The sequence below is a fragment of the Plecotus auritus genome (genome assembly GCF_963455305.1).
Source record: "Plecotus auritus genome assembly, chromosome: 7".
Taxonomy (NCBI): domain Eukaryota; kingdom Metazoa; phylum Chordata; class Mammalia; order Chiroptera; family Vespertilionidae; genus Plecotus; species Plecotus auritus.
The window spans coordinates 91,092,119-91,112,701 of record NC_137774.1 but is presented as its reverse complement, the minus strand read 5'-3'; the positions used below and the strand labels follow the sequence as shown (position 1 = coordinate 91,112,701).

General features: G+C 47.5%; 1 protein-coding gene across 1 annotated transcript; it reads right to left on the bottom strand.

Annotated features, from left to right (window-relative positions):
- Window positions 1-8,122: 8,122 nt before the first annotated feature.
- On the bottom strand, window positions 8,123-9,334 carry CLDN3 (claudin 3). The gene has a single exon (XM_080681820.1). The coding sequence runs from the start codon at window positions 9,124-9,126 to the stop codon at window positions 8,464-8,466; it is 663 nt and encodes a 220-aa protein (XP_080537946.1). The 5' UTR covers window positions 9,127-9,334; the 3' UTR covers window positions 8,123-8,463.
- Between the last annotated feature and the right edge of the window lie 11,249 nt (window positions 9,335-20,583).

The window sequence follows — 20,583 nt, the reverse complement described above, 5'->3', positions numbered from 1 at the left end:
TTTTTGGAAGAGTTTGAGAAGGATAGGTATTAAATCTTCTTTGAATGTTGGTAGAATTCACTAGTGAAGCTGTCAGGTCCTGCACTTTTGTTTTTCAGAAGGTTTTTAATGACTGTTTTAATTTTGATCAGTCTATTTCAGTTTTCCAGTTCTTCATGATTCAGTTTAGGATAGGTGAGTATTTCTAAAAAGTTGCCCATTTTTTTTAGGTTATTGAATTTGGTGACATATAGGCTTTCATATTATTCTTTTTAAAAAATATATTTTTATTGATTTCAGAGAGGAAGGGAGAGGGAGAGAAATAGAAACATCAATGATGAGAGTGAATCATTGAACGGCTGCCTCCTGCATGCTCCCTACTGGGGATCGAGCCCACAGCCTGGGCATGTGCCCTTGACCCAAATCAAACTTGGGACCGTTCAGTCTGCAGGCCAACGTTCTATCCACTGAGCTAAACTGCTAGGGCTCATATTTATTCTTTCATAATCCTTTGTATTTCTCTGGTGTTCGTTATAACTTCTCCTCTTTAATTTCTGATTTTGTTCGAGTCTTTCCTCTTTATTTCTTCAGTGAGGCTAGCCAGGTTTGTCAATTTTATTTATCTTTTCAACCACATCAAAATTACAACTAAAATACAACCACTGAGTCACGCCTGCTGGGCCCTTTTGCTACATATAAAAATATTTTGGTTTTTGTTAATACTCATCCAAGGATATTTTTTCCATTGATTTTTAGAGAGAGTGGAAAGGAGAGAGGGAGGGGGTAGAGAGAGAGAGAGAGACATATGTGAGAGAGACACATCAATTGGTTGCCTCCTGCATGTGCCCTGACCAGGGCCAGGGACGAAACCTACGATCCAGATACATGCGCTTGACAGGGAATTGAACCCCATGACCCTTTGATGTGGGAGGTGGGGGCTATGCTCTAAACTCTGAGCTCAATTGGCTAGGGTAAACATTTTTAATATGTCATACTGTCATTCTCATTTGTCTCTGTGGATCTTTTGATCTCTTATTTCTTCTTTGAAACGTTGTTCAGTAGCATGTTATTTAATTTTTGCATGTTTGTGATTTTTCCAGCTCTTCTTTTTTTTGTTTTTAAGTTGATTTCCAGCTTCAAACACTTGTGGTCAGAGAATATACATGTTATGCTTTCAATTTTCTTAAATTTGTTGAGACCAGTTTTGTGACCCAAAATATGGTCTATCCTTGAGAATGTTCCATGTGCACTAGAGAAGAATGTATACATTCTAGAGTTCTGGGATGAAAAGCTCTGTAAATTTCAATTATACCCATTTGATCTAATGTGTCATTTAAGGCCCATATTTCTTTATTGATTCTCTGGTTGGATGCTCTACCCATTTCTATTAGTGAGATAATAGAGGCCACCAATATAATTGTACTTTGATCAGTTTCTCTCTTTAGTTCTGTTAGTAATTGCTTTATATATTTTGGTGTTCCCAGGTTGGGTGCATATATATTGTATTATGTCTTTTTGATGTGTTGTTCCCTTTATTATTGTATAACTAGAGGCCTGGTGCACAAAATTTGTGCACTCAGGGGTGCGGGTGTCCCTCAGCCTGGACTGCGCCCCCTCACAGTCCGGGAGCCCTTGGGGAGATGTCCAACTGACGGCTTAAGCTGGCAGGTGGACATCCTTAGAGCGAGAGAGGCTCCTGCCACCACTGCTGTGCTCGCCAGCCATGAGCCCGGCTTCTGGCTGAGCGGTGCTCCCTCTGTGGGAGCGCACTGACCACCAGGGGGCAGCTCCTGCATTGAGCGTTTGCCCCCTGGTGGTCAGTGAGCATCATAGCGACCGGTCGTTCTGCCCTTTGGTCGATTTGCATATTAGCCTTTTATTATATAGGATGTCCATCATTGTCTCTTATTACTTTTTTTATCTTTAAATCTGTTTTGTCTGATATAAGTATGGCTACACCCACTTTTCTCTGGATGCCATTTGCTTGGAGTGTTATCTTTCATCTCTCCACTTTGAGCCTACGTTTGTCTTTGTAGCTGAGATGGGTCTCCTGAAGGCAGCATATGGTTGGGTCTTGTTTTTTAATCTATCCTGCTACTCTGTGCCTTTTAATTGGTGAGTTCAGTCCATTTACATTTAGGGTGACTATTGATATATGAAGACTTCTCAAGGCCAATCTTGTTTCATCTATGCTCCATGTATCTTCACTCACACCTGCACATTATTTTGAACTAAGTCTCAGACATCATATCTGTTAATGTTTCATCTGTAAATATTTCATTATGTGCCTTTTATTTTATTATTATTTTTTTCAGTATGTTTCCATTAAAGATAAGGACTATTTTTTTATTTTTTATTTTTATTTTTTAAATATATTTTATTGATTTTTTACAGAGAGAAAGGGAGAGGGAGAGTTAGAAACATTGATGAGAGAGAAACATCAATCAGCTGCCTCCTGCACACCCCCTATTGGGGATATGCCCGCAACCAAGGTACATGCCCTTGACCAGAACCGAACCCAGGACCCTTGAGTCCGCAGGCCGACGCTCTATCCACTGAGCCAAACCGGTTGGGGCTTGTTTTGTTTTTGTTTTTTTTTAAACATAAACCACCATATCACTTGCACACTTTAAAAAGTAATAATTTCTTGTAATAGCTTAAAAATGAAAAGGCCTTTCAAACGAGAGGCAAACAAGTGTTCATTTGAGATCAATAGAGCTATTCAGGAATCATTAATTTAGGCAGAAGCTCAAATAATGTCCTGACTAAGAGATAAACACAAGGGGCATTTATGAGAAGATGAAGGGGGACAATTCCACCAATAGAAGGAAGATAACATAGTGATGTTAATTCTAAATAATGTTTAAAATTTTCAGTCTAGTAGTCATCAGTACAGTATTCACAATAATCTTGTTATCTTGCCAACAGGTTTTTTTTTGAGGCACACGTTTGCTGAGGCCCAGTCCCAAGGTTGTTTGAAGTATAAGGTATGCACCTCTGGTATGGCAGCTCCAGCTCCATTTTAAAGTGGTTTTCTTTAGCTCCGTTGGTTGTCATCCCATGCACCTGAGAGGTTGCCTTTAGATTCCAGGGCAGGGCAGGCACATGCCCGGGGCTAGTTGTGGGCTTGATCCCCAGTGGGGGTCATGCAGGAGGCAGCTGATTGAGGATGGTTCTCTCTCTTCGATGATTCTCTCTCTCTCCCTCTAATTTCCTCTCTTTCTCTAAAAATCAATAAAAACATTAAAAAAAAACAAATAAATAAAAAATAAAGTGGCTCTGTTTATATTATTGTTTACACTTACCAATTATTCACTCAGCTTTCAAATTTCTAATTGTTTCATAAATGCCCTAAACTTTTTAACAGTTCGAATCAAGAACCAATTAAGGTCCACAACTGTGATTGGTTGATATGTCTTTTAAGTCTCTTGATCTATATAGGTTTCCCTACATCTCATTTTTTTGTTTCCCTTGAAAATTTTTTATTGAAGAACCCATTTCTTTGTCCTATAGAATTCTCCACATTTGGCTTTTGCTGATTGCATTCTCTGTTGTGTTCCTCTCTCTTTCGCATGGCCTATAAATTGAAACCTGATCTAAAAATTCAATCAGATTCAGATTTGATTTATTATTTTGCTTTTTCTGCAAGACCACTTCACAAGAGATGTTGTATTTGATTCTTTTTTTTTTTTATGGCAGCCAAGTTGTACTGGTTAGGATGCCTTTGGCTGGAAATCCTAAGTCAAACTGGCTTAAGCAATAAGAAAAGCTGCATCTACCATAGTCCCTGAGGGCCCCAGGGAGGTGACAGTTACTAGACAGAAATGTTTCCATGGCTCCAGGTTCCTCCCTTCCAGACTAATGTCTCATCATCGGCCTCACTGTGTAATGCCTACATTGTAGGGTTCTTATGGGCGTCACAGGGACAGTACCACCTCTCTTACAGATGAGAGTGAGGGTGGCCGGTGACTTGCCCAAGGTCTCTCATTGAGTACCAGAGCCGGTGCTGTCCCTCTCCTCTTTACCTGCTCTTTACCCGTCTTGGCACAGCTGACCTTTAATGGAGCCCTGGTAGGGGAGGGAGAAGGAAAGTACTGTCTGTTCTTCCCTGCCTGCTACAGACCTTGAGGGAGCCACAATAAATGCTGTGTTTGTTTGATATAGCCCTTGGCTTTTGGTCTCAGCAGGAGGAAGAGCTAGAACAGGTGTGGCAAGACCAGGAGGCCTGCGGCACCACAGTGGAAGGTGGGGTGGGACAGAGCCCCAGGGCCTGGCAGTGGGCTTCAGGTCTGTGGATTGTAAAGAAATCCAGGAACTTTCTCATGACCCAGCCATCTTCTTCATGTTTCCAGGTGCCTGCCTGGCTGAATACACCGAAATACTAACAATACTTACTGACCTTAACTAAGGTCCTCACCTTAAACAAGACCTAGCATTGCTTTCATTCCACCATTGCTTTCAGTTCTCCCTGACCTTGGAAGGTGACTTTCTGGTGGGGAAATCTGACAAGAAACCAAACAACAAGATAGATGTGTGATGGGGTGAGGTAGACTGTACAGGAACCCTGAAGATGACTCAGCTAATCCACAAGACAGCCCAGTATTATCATACCCATTTTGTGGATGAGAAAACCGAGGCTCAGAGAAGTGAACTGCCCTGCTTTCCTGGTCATTTTGGTTCTGACTAATTTTCTTCTGCAGGAGGTGATAAGGATAAAAATGGGGATGAAAAGACAAGTTAGAGAGGCCCTCATGAATCATCTGGTTCCTCCCTTATTGAAATAATGGGGAAACTGAGAGCCAGAAGAGGAAGGGAATTGCTCAGTCACAGAGGAGAAGGAGTGGATCTAGAAAGCAGCTAACTCCCAGGCCAAGGTGTTCCTTGACACCAAATGTCTTTCTCTTCTCCAGCCATCTGAAGATTTCCTGGGACCCCCCTCATGTGGGATCCTCCTCAGCTTGTGCTGAAAATTCCACCAACTCTGTTTAGATTCTAAACTCCAGAAAGGATAAGTAGAGAATGAATTAGGACAGACCCTAAAGCCAGGCAAGGATGTGTGCCTGTTGGGGGTGATATAATATAGATTAGGATACCTAACTACCCTCTAGGAGGCCCCAAGGTAGCCCATGCTGGGGGAGAGACCAGGGAGCCAGGGAGAGTCTGAAGCTCTGAGCCCTTCCCACCCCACCCCACCCCACCCCACCCCACCCCACCCCACCCCACCCCACCCCACCCAAGGATCCAGTCTGCACCACATCCCTCTGGCTTGGAGGTGCTGGGAGTGGGCTGGCTGGCTCTGGGCCCCAGGCTGCAGCTCTGCCGCAGGCAGTGTCTTGACCAGGCTGCTCTCTTGAAGCTAGTGGTAAATGAATAACCTTGCTCCTGCCTGCAGGACTCTCTGAGACAAAGAAGCCACCTGGTACCCCTCAGGGCTGGCTTGGCCTAACCTGCATCTTAGCCAGAGACTATGGGGATGAAGTGAGATGCAAAGGCTTGGCTCTCTGCCCACACCTCAAACCCCACCCCAGACAGGCCCAGAGAACATTTCTCCTCCCAGTTCCCTCCCCCTCACCTATTGCTAAGCCTCCTCCCTCTCTGACCCTTCCCCTCACTGAGGCCCCTCCCCTTCACTGACCCCCTTCACTGAGTCCCCACCATTTCTTTTATTTTTCCTAAAAATATTTTTATTGATTTCAGAGAGGAAGGGAGAGGGAGAGAGAGAGAGATAGAAATATCAATGATGAGAGAAAATCATTGCTCTGCTGCCTCCTGAATGCCCCCCAATGGGGATCCAGCCCGCACCCTGGGCATGTGCCCTTAACCGGAATCGAACCTGGGACCTTTCAGTCTGCAGGCCAATGCTCTATCCATTGAGCCAAACCAGCTGGAGCCCCACCATTTCATTGGGCCCTTTCCTCTCACTGACCCCTCCTCTATGCCACCTTCCCCTCACTGAGGTCCCCCACTGAGCCCCTCTGCCTTTTGTGAGCCGACATCCCTTCTCCAGCTCTCCCTAGGACCCATCTCCATCAATTGTCCCCCTCATCTTCATACCCAGTCACTCTCCCTGTTTCCTTATCCCCAGGCTTGAAGGGGGAACTGATTGGAGAGAGTAATGACAACCCCAAGTCCTTTCCTGAATCTCACAGAGGATGACCTGCAGCTAGGGTCTTCTTACTATTCATAGGAACCTACCTCCTCTTCCTTGGGTCATATAGGGTAACATGTTAGTGTTCCTTAACCGAAGAATTTTTGGGGAGCTAAGTGGAGTATTTTACTGAAAAACTTGACTGCCATTGGGACCTTTTGTTTAATTTTGCTTCAAGGAAAGAAGTTTGAGATACAGTTAACTGAAATAATGTCAAGTTTCCTCAATTTTAAATACCTGTCCTGTTACTCCCCCTCAAGTTGCTAACTTGGCCTTGATTCCCTTTATAAGAAAACCTCTTGGATGCAGGGTCTACATATTCTGTTTTTGCTTCCCTTCTCCCACTCACTTTTCTATCCTCTGTGTCTGCCCCATGCCTCTTGCTAAGGCCACCAGTGACCACCTTGCTATTGTTTTTTTTTTTTAATTTAAATTTTTATTGATTTCAGAGAGGAAGGGAGAGGGAGAGAGAGAAATATCAATGATGAGAGAGAATATTTATTGGCTGCCATCTGCACGCCCCCTACTGGGGATCAAGCCCACAACCCAGGCATGTGTCCTGTCTGAGAATTGAACCGTGACCTCCTGGTTCATAGGTTGATGCTCAACCACTGAGCCACACTGCTGCTTTTAATCTCACAGCTACTCCTCAGGTCTCTCATCTTCCCTGACCACTTCTGCAGCCACGGACACCATGGCCAATGCCTGCCTTCTCGAAACCCTTCCTCCCTTTGGTTTCTAGACTGACCTCATCCACTCCCTGGTTTCGGTTCCCTTCTGTATGCTAACAATAGCCAAGTTTTACCACTCCTGAGTTCCAGAGCTCTGTATATGCCCAGCCATTTCCTGGACATCTCGCCCGAAGGTCCTACAGGCTTGTCAATCTCTGTACACTCAAAACTGAACCCCATCATCTTCCCCCAGTAATCTGGTCTCCTATTTTGGTAAATGGCTTCACAATGCAATCAATGATCTAGGGTGGAAAATTGGGGCTCTCCTAGTTCTTCCCTCTTTCCCATCCTGCATATCCAAATGGTTCTCAAGCCCTGCTAACAGCCCCATCAGGCCCTGCTCCCAGTCCTGCTGTCCCTGCTTTATTTCTGGCTCGTATCTTCTCATACTGGGATGGCTACATAGGCTCTTAGGTCTTCCACCTTTACTGGCCTCCCTGAATCCCAGCTCTGCAGGGGCTGCTGGAGAGATTGTTTTAGAGAGCATAACTTTGACAAGGCGCGTCCCTTCCATGACTCCCATAACACCAGAGTAAGGTCCAAAGTCTGTCATTCCTCCCAGGAGACTTTCCATGCCTTTATCTTTTCTGAGCCCCTGGGCCTCATCACCACTTCCTCTCTCACCTTGCTATCTATCCTGCCATGCAGAATTTCTCTTGCCTGGCCCTGGGCACAGGCCCCCTTTCCCAGTGCCTGACCCTCCTGCACCTTCTCCAAGATGCCAGTACTTCTGAGCACCCCCCCCCCCCACTCCCCCAAGAAGAAAATGAGGGCCCTCTCTCATCTTTCCCCCCAGGTGAGAAGGTTCTGCCCAGCATTACTTTTGCTAAGAAAAAAACAAACACAATAGGTCTTTGTGTTCTCCTTTTTCAAATATGAAATCATAGCATTGAATGTGCTCTTTCATGTAGCACAGGGGTGATCCTGGGGTGCAGGCAGGCTCTGTGGAAAACACGCTCTGAGCACAAACCCAAATGTCAGCCTGGAGAAGAGGGTCCCTGACACCCTACCCCCACCTCCTTGGCTCTCTCCACCAAAACACGCTGGAAGTGCCCACACCTGCCTCTTAGCCGTCTGAATCCCCAGTGAGTAGGCCAGATGACCGCCAGTACCCAGTTCAGTTTGCAGCCTCACTTTCTCGGTTACTGAACCTCTCTGTTCCTCTCTAAGCTTCATCCCTAGCAGAATCCAGCCAAGGCCAAGCCTTTCAGGGAGGTGGGGACCTGTGCGCGCACTCAGGGCAAGGAGGCGCGCAGGCAACTGCAAAACGAAAGGCTTTTATTGAAGAATATCAAGTGGCCCCTATCAAGGCCGCCGGGGCCTGACAAGGGATTTGAGGCCTCCCGCAGGTAAGCGTGGCCACCCCACCCCGCACTCCAGAGTGGGAGGTTTCATTGTCTATGCGGGCTGCTCCCCAAGCTTCGCTGTCCCACTGCCTGCCCGCGGAGGGGTGGCAGCTGGGGAAAGGGGCGACGGGCTGGCCCCTGCCAGTCCAGTGAGAGGGCTGCCTGCCGGACATCTGGGCTGGGCTGGTTTCCGATGCAAGGTGGGCGGCTGGACTGGTGGGCGCTCCAGCACGTGAGGGTGGTGATGCGTGGCGGCACCTCAGACGTAGTCCTTGCGGTCGTAGGCTGTGCCGGTGCCCGTGCCTGGCCCGGCGGATCGCGGCGCCGAGTAGAGGATCTTGGCGGGCACATATTTCTTCTCATGCGGGGGGCACGAGCAGCAGAGCAGCGCGCCCCCCAGCAGCTGCAGCGCCGCAGCCGCCCAGCCCACATACAGGCCTGAGCCTATCTCGCGCTTCTGCGAATCGGGCACCAGCGGGTTGTAGAAATCCTGGACAATGGTGTTGGCCGACCAGGACACCGGCACAAGGGTGAGCAGGGCGGCCAGCAGGAAGAGCACGCCAGCCACGATGGTGATCTTGGCCTTGGCGGTGTCGTCCTGCACGCAGTTGGTGCACTGGGCGCCCACGAGCGCCACGAGGAGCCCAAAGGCACCCAGCAGGATGGCTACCACGATGAGGGCGCGGGCCGCCTGCAGGTCCTGCGGCAGCGCCAGCAGCGAGTCGTACACCTTGCACTGCATCTGGCCGGTGCTCTGCACCACGCAGTTCATCCACAGGCCCTCCCAGGTGATCTGTGCTGTGATGATGCTGCTGCCGATGAAGGCTGTGACCCGCCACATGGGCAGCGCGCAGCACACGATGGTGCCCAGCCAGCCCAGCACGGCCAGCGAGGTGCCCGTGATCTCCAGGCCCATGGACATGGCTGCCGCTCCAAAGCCGGCTCTGCCGGGCGGCTCCGGGTGCAGGGACGACGAGGGGCGCGGCCGCTGGGCCTGGGCAAGAACTGCGGCGCGCCGACTCAAGACGCCCCGACGGACGGACGGACGAACCGACGAACCGCGCGCTCGCTAACGGCTCTGCTCTGCCGGCTGCGCCGCAGCTGCGTCCGCACCTGCCTGTGGCTTTGTGGGTGGCGGCGGCGGCGGCGACTGAACTGGCCCTGAGTTGGGGCGGATTGGTCCTCGATCCTGCTCCGTGCTCGGGCGGGGGCGGGAGGGGCGGAGCCGCGTTCTCCCGGACCTGGGGACAGTGACGTGGCCCCTCTTCCCACCTTCACCGAGGGCCGGGGGAGGAAGGACTGGGCCGGGAGTGGCTCGCGGCGCAGGTGGGGTGTGTGCCGAGAGGGGGCGGGGCCTGGGCTTGAGCCCGGCCTCTCTCTCCTAGTCCCCACTGCTAGGTAACCAATTCCCCTGCAGGTCGGGGGTAGGTTGCAAATTACAGGCTGTTTGACTGGTCCCCAGACTCCGCTTTTGGCACGGCCGCGTGGTGAAGGGGGCGCTGCCAGTTGCCCGGGATCCCCGGGGACTGGAAGGGCGGCGTGGGCGTGGCCGCGGGTGTTCGCGGGAGTGAGCGGCGCACCTGCTCCTCAGTCCCTCGGGCCTCGGAGCAGCACTCACCACGCCGGATACCCGCCTAATTCAGGCCCATGGGGTTGCCAGCCCTAGAGATCTGGACTTTGTAGCCAGGGACCGCCCTCAAAAGCACTCAGAAGACGCCCCTGAGCCAGTGCTGAACTAATCCCCCCAGCCTAATCCTCAGCTCTAATCCCTCGCAATAACTCTGGATCCCTTTAGCGGAGCTGCTCCCCTCACCCAGAGCCCTTCCCTCCCTCTGGGCTCCAAGTCAGTGCCGAGATTCACCCTACTGAAATGGTGGTGAAAGATTTGATCCGAGCAAAAGTGGGAAGTCAGAGACTTTACCTGCAACCCCTTGCTCCCACACCTGGGCTATCCCTCCCCTCCACCCATCCCCTCTCTTCCCCTCGCTCCAGCGCTCGGATCTACAGGCTCTTCCACCAGTAAGCCACATGCTCCCACTTCCGGCCCCCTGGGCATTTAACAATGGGACACGTGCAGATATTCACAAGGCTCATTCCTACCTTTCAGGTTTTTGCTCCCAGCAAGGCCTTCCTTCCCTGACCATATTATTTAAAATTACAACTACTCACTCCACAGTGTTCTGTCCTTTTTTCATACTTTATATTCTCCTTCGATTTTAACACCACCTGCCATACTCCATATTCCTCTTAGTTATTTTTTATTCTCTCTCTGCTCCAGTATGTCAGCTCCATTGGGACAGCCAGAATATCCCCAAACCGGCAAGGATTTCCCGCTCCTTTTATTCACTGCAGTATCTCTAGTGCCTAGAACAGTGCTGGGTACTCACTAGAATGTTGGTTTCATGACTTGAATGAGGGAAGGGCGTCACTTTCTTGTGTTCTTGCAACCTTGCCTGCCTAGGCCCTCCTACTGGCATAAATGACTGATAACGGGACACTACTGTGTTTCCTGAACCAGAGGGCTTTGTAATCTGGTAGAAACCAAGAACACTTCCAAGCTAGATAAGAAACCTTATTGAGCCCTGGCCAGTGTTTCTAAGTGGTTAGACCGTTGGTCCCTCATTGAAGGATCTTAGGTTCAATTACCAGTCAAGGACACTTACCTGGGTTGCAGGTTCAACCCCATTGGGGTGTGTGCAGAAGGCAACCAATAGATGTGTCTCTCTCACATCGATGTTTCTCTCTCTTTCTCTGTCTCTCTCCCACCCTCCCTCCCTTCTACTTTCTCTCTTTTTAAAAAAAATATATTTTTAATGATTTCATAGAGGAAAGGAGAGTGAGAGATAGAAACATCAATGATGAGAATCATTGATCCGCTGCCTCCTGCATGCCCTCTACTGGGGATTGAGCCCACAACCCAGGCATGTGTCCTTGACAGGAATCGAACCTGGGACCCTTCCATCTGCAGGCCAACGTTCTAGCCACTGAGCCAAATTGGCTAGGGCCCTTCTACTTTCTCTAAAAATCAATGGAAAAAATATCGTCAGGTGAAGATTAACAACAACAAAAAAAGAAACCTCATGAGTGGGGGATTTTCTGGTTTTCTCCTTATCTCTCAAATCACAGGCATGTAGCTTGTATCCTTTTTTATAAGTGCCAAAGCCCTAGGGTGATATAAGAGTAGGGTAGCCCTGGTCAGTTTGGCTCAGTGGATAGAGCATCGGCCCGAGGACTGAAGGGTCCCAGGTTCGATTCTGGTCAAGGGCATGTACCTTGGTTGCATGCTCGATCCCTGGCCCTGGTCCATTCCTGCAGGGGGCAACCAATTTGATGTGCCTCTCTCACATCTATGTTTCTCTGTCTCTCCCTTTCCCTCCCACTCTCTCTTATACATCAATGGAAAAATATCCTTGGTGAGGATTAACCAAGAACAAAAAAAACAACAACAACAAAGCAGATTTCTAAAAAAAAAAAAAAAAAAAAAGTAAGGTAAACAGGGCCAGATGCCCAGGAAACTAGGGTCCTACTTCTTGCAGGGGCAAAGGTCTTGGGTGGGGCCTATTGGGGTTGGGCTGGGCAAGGCTGGGAGTGCCCAGCCGGTGCTGGGTGGGGGTTGCCCTGAAGGAAGTTCATAGAGGCTAGGTCCATTTCAGTGGACTTCTGGCTGTTAGTTTCCTGGTTAGTGGGGTGGCTTTGACCCAGAACCCCCAGGCAGTGTGGCTGGGCTTAGTGGAGGGCTGAGGTGGGTTCCCTGGTGGTTGTGTCTGAGTGAGGTGCTGTGAGCTCTGTCTCTTGCTGGCTTTGAGGCTGGGGAAAGTCATGTCACCTCTCTTAGGCTCAGTTTCCTTTGTAAAATGAAGAAAATGATGTTTATATGACCCACCTCACAGGGTTGTAATAAGAATGGAGGTGATGTAAGTGTATAATTAACCAGAAAACAACCAGGTCAGGACATACAAATGTGCAGGGAAACTGTGTGGAGAAAGTGTGGGGTTTAGTTGGGCAGACCTGAATTTGCGCTGTCTCTACTTCTACCAGTCATGTGACCTTGAGAAAGTCCTTTTCCACCTTTAGTCTCAGTTTCCTCTTGTGTGCAGAGGAGTATGTTCTGATTGCTCAGGTTAGGGGCGGGGGTGAGGGGGGTGGGCAGGCAGAAAGAGGTGCTTTGTTCCTGAGCCTGAGTGAGGTGGATCTGCTGGGCAGGGCTGTGAAAGCTTCATGACCCGGGGCCAAACTTCAGGGACTCTGCAAAAGAAGACTTTGGCTCTGGGCAAAACAGCTCCAATTAGTTTTTTGTGTTCTTGCAACCTTGGCTTAATATCTACCGTGGCTCTTACAAACCAATAATAAAAAGACAAATAACCCAATTAGAAAATTGTCAGAGAATCTAAATAGACATTGAGAATAGACAAAGATGATATACAAATGGCCAAAAGCACATGAAAAGATGTTCGACACCATTAGTCATTAGAAAAATGCAAAGAAAAACCACAGAGATACCACTTCTCCCTCATGAGGATGAGAATCAGAAAGAGGGTGTGGAGAAACTGGAGCCTTCCTATGCTGCTGGTGGGCATGTAGAGCATTGCAGAAAAAACAGTCTTTTTCTCAAAAGGTAGAGTTACCATATGACCCAGCAATTCTATTACTTACCCAAGAGAAATGAAAATGTGTTGAAACAAAATATTTGTACAGAAATGTTCATAGAAGCATCCTATGTAATAAAAGCCTAATATTCAAATTGTCTCCTCTGGCGGTCGTTCGACCAGGAGTTCGACCAGGAGACCGGGAATTTGACTGCTTACTATGACATGTGCTGACCACCAGGGGGTGGTGTGGAACATGGCGGGCATCAGCAACAAGGTGTTGGCAGCGGGTGGCAGTGGAGGCACTGCAGGCCCTGATGGGCCCCGATGAGAGTGGGATTGTGGTGGGATAGTGGAGCAGGTGAGCAGGCAGCACCAGGCCAAGGTGGGTGCGAGAGGGGGCCAGATTGCCTCGCAGACAGCAACCAGCAGTAGCAGTGGGGGCGGGGCCACTGCCCAGCTCCCACGCGCTGAGGGAGCCAGGCGGGGGGCCCACCCCAATCAATTGCTCTGCAGGTGGGATGGTGGAGCAGGTGAGGGGGTGGTGCCAGGCCAAGGTGGGGTGCCAGGCAGGGCTGTGGGACTGCAAGGCTGAGGGCGTAAGCTGGGGGGCCCGATCTCCGCAGGCCACCCTGAGGGACCCCACCCATGTATGAATTCATGCACCGGGCCTCTAGTTATTCATAATAGCCAAAAAGTGGAAACATTCTAAATGTCAGTTGATGAATGGATAAACAAAAGTGAAATGTATATCTATACAATAGAACATCTTATTTAGCCATAGAAAGGAATAAAGTTCTGATACATATAACAACGTGATGAGCCTTGAAAATATTATGGTAAGTGAGAGATACCAGGTGCAAAGGATGACATGTTGTATGATTCCATTTATAGAAACTATCCAGAGTAGGAAAATCTATAGAGACAGAAAGTTGATAAGTGTTTGCTGAGGGCTGGAGTCAGGGTGTTCAGAGGAAATGGGGATTGACTACTAATGGGTACAGGTTTTCTTTTTGGGGTGATGAAAATGTCCTACAACTGATTGTGCTGATGGTTGCAAAACTCTATGAATACACAAAAGAACCAGTCAACAGTACAATTTAAACTGGTGAGTGGTAGCCCTAGCTGGTTTGGCTCAGTGGATAGAGCATTGGCCTGCGAACTGAGGGGTCCTGGGTTCGATTCCAGTCAAGGGCATATACCTTGGTTGCAGGCACATCCCCAGTAGGGGGTGTGCAGGAAGCGGCTGATCGCTGTTTCTCTCTCATTGATGTTTCTAACTCTCCCTTCCTCTCTGTGAAAAGTCAATGGAATATATTTTAAAAAATAAATAAACTGGTGAGTGGTAAATTATATCTTGATATATAAATTATATCTCAATAAAGCTTTTAAAATAAAAACCACTATGGTGCTTGGGCCCTGCAGTGCATGGTGTGTGTGTGTGTGTCTGTGTGTGTGTGTGTGTGTGCCCCAGAGGGTGGGAATGAGAGTGGGAATGACCGTTGGATGAAGCTGTCTTTGAATGGGAAGTGCTGGGAGGGGTTGAGAAGGGTGAGGCTCAGGGCTCCGGGCATGATGCGCATGCACATGTGTGATAGCATGGGCACACGCACATATTCCTACACATATTCCTAAGGTGGGTCAGGTGCTCCAGGAATGGACCCTGCAGGAAGTGCTGCGTAACAATAGGAAGGGGAGTTCTGCAGCTGTGTTGAGGTTGGACAGGAGTTGGTAGAGAAGGATTTAACTGGTGGAGGTGACAAGGTGTATTTGGATAGAATGTTGCGTGTGTGTGTGTGTGTGTGTGTGTGTGTGTGTGTGTGTGTGATTCCAAGGAGCAAAGGGCTAAGAAGAGAGGAATTGAAAGAAGAGTACCCACAGCTAGGAAATTGGTCCATTTCCTATCTCCTGCCAAGTGTTTAATCCCCAAGAAGTAGCCATCAGGTTTTTGTGCAAACATGTATTTCTTTTAAATATATTTTTATTGATTTCAGAGAGGAAGAAAGAAGGAGAGAGAGATAGAAACATCAATGATGAGAGAGAATCATTGATTGGCTGCCTCCTGCACCCCCCACCCCCACTGGGGATCGAGCCCACAACCAGGGCATGTGCCCTTGACTGGAATAAAAACCAGGACCCTTCAGTCCACAGGCCGACACTCTATCCACTGAGCCAAACCGGTTAGGGCGAACATGTATTTATTTCTATGGACTAAATGTTTAGGAATGCAAATTTTGGTTGTTGCATGTTTAACTTTTAAAGAAACTACCATACTTGTTCTCCAGAATTGCTCCCAGCAAGACCTTCCCATTGTACATACCCACCAGCGACCTCGGTTCTCTGTATCCTCACCCGCATTTGGTGTAGTTTACTTTCATCACCTGCTAGGTGTGCAATGGTATCTCATTGTGGTTTTAATTTGCAGTTCCTTTGTGACTAATGATGTTAAACATCTTTGCCATTTTTTTTGCTTATTTGCTTATTGGAAGAAGATGTCTGTGTATCTTCTTCATTGAAATGTCTCTTTATGCCTTTTGTCCATGTTCTAATTGGATTCCTCACTTTTTAAAAAATTCTTGAGTTTTGAGAGTTCTTTATATATCCTTTGTTGAATGTGTGGCTAGCAAATATTCTCCCACTCGATAGCTTGTCCTTTTGTCCTCTTAACAGGTCTTCCACAGAGCAAAAACTGTATGTTTTATTTTATATATTTATCCTGTATCCTGTGGCTTTGCTGAACTAATTTATTTTGGGAGCTTTTTGTAGATTTCTTGGGATTTTCTAGAGAGCCAGTCATAGTAATTCTTTTGGGTAGGTCTGCTTGTGACAAATTCCCTTAATTGTCCTTTTTCCGTAAATGTCTTGATTTTCTTTATTCCTGAGAAATATTTTCACTGAATATGGGATTATAGGTTCTTTTCTTTCAGCACTTGAAAAATATTGTGCCATTTCCTTCTGGCCTCCATGATATGTGATTATAAATTTGCTGTCATTCTAATTGTTTTCCCTTGTAAGTAAGACGTTATTTATCTATGGCTGCTCTTAAGATCCCCCCGCCCTTGGCCCCAGTCTTTCGTTTTAAGAAGTCTGATCATGATATTTCTTAGTATGCATTTATTTGGGTTTAATCAGTTTGAGATTTGTTTAGCTTCTTAAATCTGTAGGTTTATGTCTCTTGCCAAATTTGGGGAGTTTTCAGTTATTTTTTCTTCAAGTATTTTTCTAGCTTTGCCCTCTTCATTCTTTCCTTCGGGGACTCTGATGGCACAAATGTTAGATGTTTGTTATAGTCCCACAGTTACCTGAGGCTCTGTTCTTTTTAATTTTTTTCCTTGGTCTATTTTCACCCTTGAGTAATTTTTATTTTTCTATCTTTCAGCTCATACATTCTTTCCTCTGTCGTCTCCCTTCTGCTCTTTTTTTTTTTTTTAAGATATTTTATTGATATTTTACAGAGAGGAAGGGAGAGGGATAGAGAGCTAGAAACATCGATGAGAGAGAAACATCGATCAGCTGCCTCCTGCACACCTCCCACTGGGGATGTGCCCGCAACCAAGGTACATGCCCTTGACCGGAATCGAACCCAGGACCCTTCAGTCTGCAGGCCGACGCTCTATCCACTGAGCCAAACCGGTTTCAGCTCCCTTCTGCTCTTTTTTAAAAAAACTTTTTAACATATTTTTATTGATTTCAGAGAGGAAGGAAGAGGGAGAGAGAGAGAGATAAAAACATCAAAGATGAGAGAGAATCATTGATAGGCTGCCTCCTGCATGCCCCCCAGTGGGGATGGAGCCCATAACCCAGGCATGTGTCCATGACCAGAATCAAACCTGGGACCCTTCAGTCCGCAGGCTGACCCTCTATCCACCGAGCCAAACTGGCTAGGGCTGCTCTTTTTTAAAATTCATCTATTTTTTTCCTTTTTATTGAATTTATTGGGGTGACACTGGTTAACAAAATTGTACAAGTTTCAGGTACACAATTCTATAACACATCATCCATACACTGTATTGTGTGTTTACCAGCCTCCTCCCTTCTGCTCTTGTGCCATTTGCTGAGTTTTTTATTTTAGTTCTAAACTTTCCATTGGTTCTTCTTTATATCTCTTATTTTGTTTTTGGTAAGTTTTTCTATTTTCCATTTGCTTCAAGTGCATTTATAATTACTCTTGTAATCATTCTGATCATGGTTGGTTTAAAATTATCTTTGTCAGACAATTCTAATCTCTGTCATCTTGGTGTTGGCATCTATTTTCATTCAGTTTGAGATCTTTCTGGTTCTTAGTCTGATGAGTGATTTTTAGTGGGATCCTGGGCTGTTTTGTATTATGTTCCAAAAATCTAAATCTTATTTAAACCTTCTGTTCTATTTTGACACTACAGGAGAAGGGCGAGGGGCTTCCTTATATTGGCAGGTAGAAGTAGAAGTCTTGATTGACATCTGGGGCAAGGGAGGAAGGTGGTTCCTTGTTATTGCTAAATAGGGGTGGGAGTTCCAGCTCCCCAGATAGTTTCCACTGATTGCATGGTTTGGGTGGCTTCCTATGATTCCAACCCAGTGGGGAGTGGGTGTGGTGACTTTTACTGTCAGGTAGGTATAGAAGGCTAGACTTACCACGTGGTCTTCAGTCACTGTGGGGGCGGGGGTTGTGACACCACCCTGGTGGGGGTGTTGGTGTGCTTTGTTACAGCCTCTACTAGGATGGAGATCTAGTTTCTGCACCTGACCTTTGTGGTGTGGGCTGGGTGGGGCCACAGTTTTTTCTCTGGTCCTTGGCTAGAGTAGAGTGGTTATTGTCTGAAAGTTTTCTGTGTTTCTGGTCTGCCCCTTTTTTGGTTCTTTGACTAGAGAAAACAGGTTTTTGTTGGGACTTTTTTTGTCTGTGCCCATTGGTGTCTCTCAGTTGCCTGCTTCTTCAGTTCCGTGTCTGGGATGTATGAGGGAAAAAGAAAACCCAAGCCACTCACGGAGCCTGCAGATGGCCGCAGGATGGTGACAACGATGAGGGTGTCACACCTCTTTGGGTCTAGTTCCTAGCTGGCTTGCCTTCCCTCCACTTTCAGTCTCCTCTTGTTTGTTGTATCTATAAAGTCCCCTGGTTTTTGCCTACTCCCTTTTCTTGAAAGTGGAAGTCCCCCACCTATTGCCTTTCACTTTGTTCCTTGCATGCATTTTTGTTTCCCATTCGATTCTTGTAACCACTTGAGTTTGAGACCCCTGGCTTAAGCTTTGTAGTTAAATGTTTTGGCCCTGGGTTCCCTACTTGCAACCAAAACAAGAAACAGGAAAGGAAAGAAACTCAAGGGAACCTCAACTAGGATTGGCTGGGGCTGCGGACTGCAGGAGAGAGAGGAGTGGGAGACCTTGGGTCCCTGCCCCTCCGGGGTCCTCACCTCACTAAGCCCCCTTCCAGGGAATGGAGGGTAGTAACCGCTGTTGACTTCTAAGTTTATTTAAACCTTGGGGACCTTATCATATCTTCATCCAAATAGCACGAAGTTAAACAAAGCAGCTTTTGAGGCCCAAGGAGAAAGAAGTTGATTTAAGATAGGGCTCTATCAGAGGTTACTCAACCCTTATTGCCTCACGCCTTATCACTGACAGAGGCCACGCTCCCCTGTTAGGGCAGTCCTGTGGCACTGTGCGCCCTGACTCTGAGCTCTGACTCAAAGGAACATCTTGCTGCTGGAGGGGCTGAAATAGCATTGTGTCCTCTAAACAGTCTGTGGGTGCTTCCTTCCCTAGCCAGCCTGGTGTCTGTTCAATTGGCTCGTGACCATAGTGGTTACTGTGGCAGGAAAGGAACCATGCAAGGCTTTGTCTGACCAGGCCTGACCCGAGTGCCCACTAGCAGCAAAATAGTAGCAATCCCAAATCCAGTAGGGACCACTCAGGCTCAGTCCTTTTCAGTTGTGAGGCCATCGGTAATTTGTCTATGCCTCAGAAGATGCTTATTTGGGGTTTGAATTTAGTTTACTTGTGTATCATGCTTCTGCCAGTACCACCATTCATGAACTTGCTGTTTCATATGCTGTTCTGGTGAATGTTGAAGCTGCCTTACAGCGGGAGAAGTATGGGGTGATGTCCTGCTCTCCCCATGAACCCCACCATCTAGAAGCAGCTGGCCTTGCAGGATGATGGAATGGCTTTGTGAAGGTAGCCCTGACTCTTCCTGGGAGACAGCAGTGGGAGGCTGGACTGCCGCGTTGCAGATGCTCTTGGCCCTGTGCTGTTTCTCCTGGAGGCCGAACACATGAGCATTTACAGACTTCCTCCTCCCCTGGTCTGCTCAAGGGGGGTTAATAATTGTGCCAGATTTCCCTCCTGGCCCATCTCACTTACCAGAAGGAGGAAGAATTGCTTGCTGAGGGAAAGACCATGCAGCTAGAACAGGGATAAAAGACAGGTTTTGTGGGCAGTTTCCAGAAGATCTGCTTAGCCAGTTGTGGGGTGGAAGGAGAAGAGAGGAAAGGGAAGGACGCTCTCATCTGTGGTGCAGTAGACCACATATTTTGATACCTTTGACATCTTTTTATTTTTTAATATATCTTTATTGATTTCAGAAAAGAAGGGAGAGGGAGAGATAGAAACATCAATGATGAGAGAAGTATTGATCGGCGGCCTCCTGCATGCCCCACACCAGGGATTGAGTCTGCAACCGGGCATGTGCCCTGACTGGGAATCTAACAGTGACCTCCTTGTTTGATAGGTTGACATCCAACCACTGACCCACACTGGCCGGGCCCTTTGACATCTTTCTAAAGACAAGGGTGGGGTGGGGGTTCCTATGCATTTTTTAGATAATCCTTTGTGAATGTGACTGGGATGCATTAGGTATCTAGGATCTCAATGTTATCTGTGGATCCAGGCAGGAACTGATAAACATTCACAGAAAACATTCTCCCCTTCCCCTTAACCCCTAGGGGCAGGACTTCCAAGGTCTGGGAGGCCCAGGAATGAAGACAAAGTCATCTGGGTGGGAGAAGAGTGCTGGAGCAACACTGAAATGTTGAGTGAAGGAGGGAAGGCATAAGCTGGGATCTGTGTAGAAACCAAGATGGCAGCCCACCTTCTTGCTGCTAGACTGTAAAATTGCCTTGCTCCCTTTTACATATTTTTAAAATGATGAGATGTTTCAAACATATGGGAAAGTATAAAGAATAATATAAGAAACAGCCATGAGATCCCACCACTCTCAGATTTAACAAGTGTTATTCTGCTGAAGGCTCTTTGTACCCCTGCCTTTTGCCATTCACTTGTTTTCCTCCAGGTAACACTATCCTGAAGTTGATGTGTCATCACCTTGTTCAAGTTTTTATAGTTTTGCTGCTTAGGTATATATTCATTCACAATACATAGAGCTATCTTGAAAATCAAACATTATTACATAGATGGCCTTATGTTCTACATATTGGACAATTTGTTTTTTCTGTCGACTGTATGTTTTCAAAATTTATCCATCTCTATATATAAAGCCTAAGCGACCATTATGACCGAACAACCGGAACAACTGGTTGACCAGTCACTATGATGCACACTAACCACCAGGGGGCAGACGCTCAATTCAGGAGCTTCTCCCTGGTGGTCAGTGCGCTCCCACAGCCAACCTCCTGCAGCCCCTCCCCCCAGCCGGCCCACCTCCTGGGATCCCTTCCCCCGGCTGGCCAGCCCCCCTGATAGGCTTCATCGCTGGCCAGGCCAAGGGACCCCACCCGTGCACTAATTGGTGCACCAGGCCGCTAGTGTTTATATAAGAAGCTCTAGTTCATTTATTGTACCTGCTGCATAGTATT